Here is a 7,753-nt window from a genome sequence, read left to right as displayed (position 1 = left end):
AGCAGTAACTGGGGGCCATTGTGGGGCTGACCTGTTTCTGTTCTCCCAGGATTAAAGTCCTGCCCTCCTGCTGCGAGTGTCTGAAACCATGTTTCATTGTTCTATCTTCTTCAAGGGGAGCAAGCTGGCCTGTTGCTCCCCTCATGGCCGGAAGTGGAAAGCCTATCACTTATTTTCTAAATCTAATGGGGTGGTTTTCCCATTCAGAGAGACCATCTTAGCACACGTTCCTCAAACCTCACTTTAATTTTCAGGTGTGTTCCCGTGGTCACTGAGCAGACATTACCACTTTTACCCTCATTTGCTTCTCATTGCCCCTGGGCCCACCGAGGGACCATGCTTCCCCGTCTCAGTAAAAACAAGCATCATCATGGACCTGCTTTAGCCAAAGAAAAGTAGTTGGGAGCAAAGCGTTCACTTCTACCGTGACAGCGGAGTAAGAGGTGACGTAAAGAGGCTCAGCTACCCAGCCCCTGTGGCTCAGTGGTTGAGCATCTTACCTATGAGCCAGGAGGTCACAGTTTGATTCAGGGCACACGCCTGGGTTTCAGGCTCGATCCCCAGTAGGAGGTGTGCGAGAGGCAGCCAATCAATTCTCTCTCATCGTTGATGTTTCTATCTCTCCCTCTCTCTTCCTCTCTGAAATCAATCCTATATAATAAAAGGGTAATATGCAAATTGACCCTCATGGCTGAATGATGCGCTATGATGCACACTGACCACCAGGGGACAGACGCTCAATGCAGCAGCTGCCCCCTGGTGGTCAGTGCACTCCCACAGGGGAGCTCTGCTCAGCCACAAGCCGGGCTGAGGGCTGCGAGCACAGCTGTGCTGGGAGCCTCTCCCGCCTCCTCGGCAACGCTAAGGATGTCCCACTGACGGCTTAGTCTGCTCCCCACTGGGCCTAAGCCATCAGTTGGACATCCCCTGAGGGCTCCCGGACTGCAGGGGAGTGCAGGTCGGGCTGAGGGAATTTCCGTGCACTGGGCCTCCAGTTAAAAAATAAGTTAAACTGTACCTAGTGAACTCTGTTGGGTAGTGGTAATTCTCGTGCACCACTGCACCTGTGTAAACTGGTTAAAATAAACTTAAACCAAAAAAAAGAGGCTCAGCTGAGAACATTGAGCCAACACCCAGGACAGAGGGGCCTGGAGAGCTGCTGGCGCCACAGCCAACTTCCTGAGAAGAGCGACTCCTGCCACGGGGAGCCCGGCGGCCTGGAGCCGCAGCACCTGTCCTGGAGCCGCAGCAGCCCGTCCTGGAGCCACAGCAGCCCGTCCTGGAGCCGCAGCAGCTCGTCCTGGAGCCACAGCAGCCCGTCCTGGAGCCGCAGCACCTGTCCTGGAGCCGCAGCAGCCTGTCCTGACAGCTGTGGTCCTCACGTTGCTGAGCCAGAGGGTGCGTTCACCCGGGCCCCAAACCCATGGGTCTGAACACACGCTGCCTCCGTGAAGCAGGAGTATTTGGCAGTGTGCCCTTTGGAAAGCTATCAGCCCACAGAGGAAGCAAAACCAAACAATATTTACCAAGACGAACCGTTTTTGTGAGCTTGAGCTCTGTGGGTGTGTTTAATCCCTTCCAGATGGACCGAGCCATTGCAGTTCAGGAGGGCCGGTTCTCCCCTCGCCGCACACCCACGCAGAAGGGAAAGCCAGTGAGCACAAATGGGGGTGCTCCGTGACAGTCCACCCCGTGAGGTAAACGTTTTCCCCAAGGGCATCAGTGCTTCACCCCCTTCTTTTGCAGCTGTTAGCTGTGCGTGACCTCGTGCGCCGGGAAATGTGTTTGCCGTTCAGATCGAATTCCCAACCCCTCCTCAGAGGGATCCTGTCATCAGCTGCTTCTAACTCGCCTCTAAAATAGGAATTATTGGCCAGGGGTCCATGCCGTACTGGAGGGTGTGTGTCAGTGAGTCACATGCGACTTCAGGCAAATTATTCATGTGTGTACTTTACAATTTCTCTGGGGAAAAGGTTTGTATCTTCCATCCGATTCTTAAAGGTATGGGTGACTCAGTGGAGGGTCACTCTAAGGGTGTCTGTTTCCTCACCCACCCAGACTGTCATCTCTCATTTCATCAGCCCATCCTGTTCTTTTTCTTGTAATTGCTTCTCTTTCTTTTGAGCACCTGACCACAGGGATGTCCTGAGGGGGGAGGGGGAGGTGAGTAATTTCACAAGTGGATGCGAAGTCGTTTCCAGTCCTCAGAGGTTCCAGCTGATGGCCAGGTCAGCTGTCTGAACAAGACCTTTAATCTGTGTGGTCATTGCCACAGCACCTGGGGTTCTTTATGCTCAGAACAGCTGCGGTCAGGACAGACCCAAGGGCTATGCTCACCCTCTGGCCAAAGGAGGGAGGGAAGGGGGTGGGGATGGGGGGAAGGGGCTGGGCCTTGAGGAGAAAGGAATGTCCTTCTAAAAGGTGTGTTTCCCTTCAGATTTGATGGCCCCGTGGCTCCTTGGGAGTCTGGCGTGTGTGAGGGAGGTTCTGGAAAGAGTGGTCGAGTGATAGAATGAAGAGAGAGGGTAGGGAAAGTTGTGTGTACCCTCACCACTTCCTGAAGAGTCTTGGCACTGAGAGGCGGGAGGCTTATTTTGCTAATTATGAGCCAACCTTCCGGAGGTAGAGAGAGAAATCTGGCCGCGTAGTCAACATGATTGTCTAAATAAACGCGTGCGGGCGCCGGGGTCTGCTGGGCGTGCTCGGCAGGAAGGAATCCAGCTTGGAAACTGCTCTGTCACGGGACACTGCTGGCTCGAGGCGGCTTGTCACGGGTTTTTAATGCATAAAACCCTTTCACTTATAATACCCTTAAAAACACAAGTTCGGGGTATTTTATAGTCCCAAGCTGTCCTCACTGAGAGACAGACTCCTGCAGGTGCTGGAGGAAGCTGGAGGGAGGGCTCGCGAGCGATGGCCGGCAGCGTCCCCCTTTGCTTTTTGTTGTGCTGCTAAACCCAGGCAGATTACTTTTCAGTTATTTTCGTGACGTCTCACGTGGATCTAGTTCAGTGTTGGGGTTAAAACAGTCACACGCTTGAGATCTCAAGAACGCTGTGATATTTTTGCAGCTGCTGCGGCGTTTTCTCTCAGTCCTTCTCTTTCTTCCATGCTCCCTGTAGATCAGCTCCTCCCCTACCCCCGCAGGCGTTGTTGACTTGTGTTGTGGACCAGGAGGGACGGTGCCTGGGGACCCCGGCAAAGAGGCACATGTGAGGGTCGCTGGGTTGCCAGGCTCTGAGCTTGCTGAGCACACAGTGCATGCTCTGTGCTGGAGGGGGTGATGGAGGGGGTGGTGGAGGGGGTGGCGGCGGGGGAGGCGGAGGGGGTGGTGGTGGTTTCACCGGGGTCCGGGCTCCGGCGCAGTTCTGAGAGGTCACAGTCGTGCGGGCTCCGCTGCGTCAGGTGCGCCGTGAGGAAGTAAAGGGAGCCTGTCCATCCCAGTGACCCCAGCCTGAGGCCTAAGTCCAGCCGCCTGTGTGTGTGTGTGTACGTGTGTGCGTGTATGTATGTGTGTGCGTGCACACGTGTATGTGTGCGCGTGTATGTGTGTGTGTGCGTGCGCGTGTATGTGTGCGCGCGTGTGTGTGTGGCTAGATCAGTGCCTCATCTTCCTTTCCCACAAAAGTAACAACTTAATAAAACGAACTTGTAAACAAGGGTCCTGTTCAGGCTGCCACCCCCGTGCCCTGTGAAGGCCAGGAGAGCCGCAGGCTTCCCGGAGCCCGGCCAGGGACAGCACGTGCCTGTGCGGCCCCAGCCTGGCGGCGGGTGGTGGCCCCGAGGCCAGCTGTCCCTGAGATGAGTGACGCCGGAGAGCTAGAAAGGAGCTCGCTTGCCCCCCCCCCCGCCCCACCCCCCCTACCCCCGCAGGTAAATGCCGGCTCACTGTGCAGGGCAGCGTTTCCCGGGCTCCAGGCCGCCGCCAGGGAGAACACGAACCAGCCTCGGCGGACCCCGCCTCATGGCGCCCCGTGCAGGTTCCCACCACTGCAGCTGCGGCCCTTCTCCCGTCGCCAGGGACTGTCCTCCCATCGCCAGGGACTGTCCTTCTCCCGTCGCCAGGGACTGTCCTTCTCCCGTCGCCAGGGCCTCGTGCAGGCGTCCTGAGCCCAGGCTGCACGATGGAAGGCAGCGGCGTGTCATCGGCCCGGCATTTGCCCCGAGTCTACCCCAGAGGCTCCGGCCAGGTGTCCACGTGTCCTCGTCCCTTCACTCAGCAAGGCCTCGCCGGAGGCCAGGCGCTGGTGCCCAGCGGTAACCACAGGGACGTGGCCCCGGCTTCCCGGAGCCGGGGGGACAGCGGGGCGTGTGCCGGCTGCGGCCTGGCGCTGTCCATGCCCGCGATGCCCTCAGTTCTCCCCACTTCTCCGTGGGAGAGATGAAGGATCCCAGGCACCAAAGTCACGTCAGTTGCTCAAGGTGGCCCGAGGTAAAGGGCCGACCCAGGTTCCCGTCGTACATCGCCGTCCTGCGTGGGTCTGTCCGGGTGAAGGGACCGAGAGAAGCACAGATGTCCAAGGGCTGGAAGGGGAGAGAACAGGGAAACGTGGTGAGGAGAGCAGGCCTGGAACTCAGGGAGGAGGGAGGGGGGAGGGGGCAGGAGGGGGTGCCTCACCCAAGTGCCGTCAGAAGCTGAGGCGCTGGTGACCGGTGAGCACTCAGCATGCATGCCTCAGGGCGAGGAGAGGAGGCAGGAGGCGGAGAGCAGAGCCCAGTGACAGGTGGTCACAGAGGTCAAGGGAGAGATGGGCCTGGGCAGGGTTACCTGTGTTGGGTGTAAGATTGGTAACTCAATTGATGGACACCCCAGCTTGCTCCGAACACCCCTAAATAGTGCCAGGGCGCCCCACCATCTTGCAGAGGGGCTTCACTTAAATTCATGATCTCTGAGAAGGGCCCAGTGAGAGGTGATGTGGGGTGGAGGGAGGGTCCCCTCTCTCCCGCGGGAGACACTAGAGCACATGTGTGCCCTGCTGGGAATGACCCAGGAGGGAGGGAGAGATGGGTGATGGGGGACAGCGGGGATCAGGGGAGGAACAAAGTCCGTGGGGAGGGAGGATGGTCAGGGTCCCAGCACGTGGGGAGGGGAGCAGGCACTGGCCCAACACTGCGGGGCAGAAGACGCCTGGAGACCTGGTGATGGGAGAAGAGGGCCCCCCCTCCTCAGGGAAGAGTGGGCCAGGCAAACTGCCGAGGGTGGGTGCGTGACAGAGGAGCGGGGGCTGGAATAACCGTCTTAGAGAAAACGGGCCGAACTCTACACTGTCCAGGAGTCACGGGCAGGTAAGCTCGAGGTTCAAATTCACAGGCCTCTTCGCACCCAACTGTGGTCCTGAAAGTCCTTTTTCCACTGAAAAAATCAGGACTTCTTGGAGAAAGATTCATTTCAGGTCGAGGAGCAGAACATGTGCAGGACGAGCCTGATGCTGCCATACCAGAAGGCAAGGAGCCGGTCAAAGACCACTGGGGTCGCAACACCGAGCATCAGCAAGGCCAAAGCCGCCCTGGACGGGGACCCAGCCGACGTGCTTCCATTTGAATAGGAGCTCACAGGGAGCGTTAAACCACTAGGCGAACTGGTCACCGTTGGAGGACATCAGTGAACCAATTCACTGAGTTCGAAACAGCTCCTTGTCTGAACGCGAGTAAAGAAAGGAAAAGAACCCGATCCCACAGGTTTGGTTTGTCCTCTTAGTAGGCGGGGGTTTTCTGTTAATGGAGTTTGAGCTCCCACTGAGGGAGGAATGATGGAAGAGGACCGAGCTGTTGGGAGCTTTACGAGTAGCACTGATGACCAGTGGCTGCTACATGACAAGGGGGACGCCAGAGGTACAGACACCTCAGGGACACACTCAGCAAACCCAGTGGCGGAGGCGTGCTGGCACGCAACCTAGTTTTTCAACAAGCAGATGGCCAGGGGGAAACAGAAATGGAGGGAAGCCGTCTATTAAACGGGGTTTACTTGTGTGAATCACAAACTGTGGGAAACACCTTATGACAGTTATGAGACAGTTGGAAATGGGAACACTCACTGACTATCTAGCGATATTAAATAATTATTGTTTAGATACTATTAAATTGTGAATAATGACACCAGTGTGCGGGGCTACGCAGTCGCTTCACTTAGCTTCTAGGTCATCCTGGGACGGGCCAGTCCTCCGTGGACCAGCTGGCGAGGTGCTGGTGTCTGTAGGGGAGCACAATCACTGTCACCTCTGCCCGGAAGTGTGTTTGGCGGGGGTGGGGGGGGGGGAGGGCGGGGCGGGGGGATGGGGGGGTGGTATAGTTAACAGAGTGGGGGTAGGGTTGGCAAGTGGGAGGGGAAGGGCCCTCCTTCTGCACCCCACAGTTGCGCCTGCTCCTTATTTCCCGAGCTTTCAATCCTTAACTCCTCTGACCACCCCAACCCCCTCCAAACCCTCGCACCCACCCTGTAAGGGCGTGGGGTGGGTGGGCAGGTACTGGGAGGTGCGGAAAGCAGGCTGGGAAGTCAAGATCACATATTGGCAGGTAGAGACAGAGACCTCAGTCTCTCCAAGACAGCACACGCGTGACCTCCATGGAAAGCTAGTACAAGGCAACTTGTCCAAGTGTCCACTCACCGCGCATCCTCACCTCAACCTAACGAGGCAGGTACTGATTAAGCCGCTTTACCCGCAGGGCAACTGAGGCAGAGCGAGTTGCCGGGACGCGCCCAGGGTCGCCGCCCAAGTGGACGAAAGAGGGAGGCGCAGCCGCCGGGGCTCCAGCCCGCAGCGCGGCCCGGCTGCCCATAAAAGGCCGCGGCGGCGAACAATGTCCGGCTCCTCCGGCCGCTGGGCGCCCAGGAATGTGAGGAATCTCCCTCCCAGCGGCCGCCCCCGCGGGAGGCCTTCCCTCCCCCGGGCCCCGATCGCCCCGATCCGGCCTGGGGACGGGACCGACGCCGGGCCTCCCCGGTGCGGGGAGCGCAGGCCCGGCCCGAGCGGGGCCGGAGGCGGAGGCGGAGGCGGCCGCGCCCCTCACCTGCCCGGGCGGCCGGCGGGGCGGGGAGAGGGCGGAGGCGCGGGGCGGCGGGAGGAGCCTGCGGGGCGGGAGCTCCGCGCAAGTGAAACTCCCGCAAGTGGCGGCGCGGCGCGTGGCGGGGCGCCTCGGGCGGACGGCGGCGCCATGGCCCTGAGCAAGGGGCTGCGGCTGCTCGGGCGGCCGGAGGCGGGGGGCGGCAGCGTCCTGCTGGAGGCGCGCGGCCGCGGGGACGGCCTGCTCTTCGAAGCCGGCACGGTGGCCACGCTCGGTGAGTGCCCGCGACCCGCCGGGCCGGGCGGGGCCGGGGCTGGGCGCGCCCTCTCTCCCGCCGGGTGGGGACGCCCAGCACCCAGGGCGCTGCCCTGCGGAGACTTGGAGACCCGGGCGCCTCCTCCCCCGGTGACCCACCCGGAGGCAGCGGCGTGAGCGCGGGGGCTGGCGGGTTTGAATGGAGGGACGCGGGACACGGGACGCGGGACGCCGGACACTGCTGGCCGGGCCGTGCGCGGCGGCCCTCAGCCCCTCCTGAGCCCTCAGTCCGGCCCCATCTGCGCGCGGGCGCGGGTTCGGTTCTCGGAAAGCCGCCTCCGGCCTTTGCTGCCCCTCGGGGATCCGCGGGGCCGGGGTAGGCGCCAGCTGGGCCATGTGCCGGCGCTCGCTCTTGGGCACCTGATGGTGAAACCCTTTGGTTTGTGTTCTAGCTTCACTCCCCGGGGCTGGGACCAACTCCCCAAAACACAGACGC

General features: G+C 60.2%; 1 protein-coding gene across 4 annotated transcripts in view; it reads left to right on the top strand.

Moving 5' to 3' along the window:
* Nucleotides 1–7,152: 7,152 nt before the first annotated feature.
* SYNJ2 (synaptojanin 2) overlaps nucleotides 7,153–7,753 on the top strand; it is a gene marked incomplete at its 5' end in the record, with an annotated part of 81,233 nt that continues 80,632 nt past the window's right edge. For all 4 annotated transcript variants that reach the window (XR_013960470.1, XM_080665897.1, XM_080665896.1 and 1 more), the window contains one exon: nucleotides 7,153–7,276. Coding sequence is in view for 3 of the 4 variants with exons in the window: in XM_080665897.1 (XP_080522023.1) it covers nucleotides 7,153–7,276 (124 nt within the window). The remainder of the gene's footprint in view (nucleotides 7,277–7,753) is intronic.

This window comes from Plecotus auritus (genome assembly GCF_963455305.1).
Source record: "Plecotus auritus genome assembly, chromosome: 4".
Classification (NCBI taxonomy): domain Eukaryota; kingdom Metazoa; phylum Chordata; class Mammalia; order Chiroptera; family Vespertilionidae; genus Plecotus; species Plecotus auritus.
Note: the sequence above shows the minus strand (reverse complement) of the source record. Positions and strands in the feature narration are given on the sequence as shown.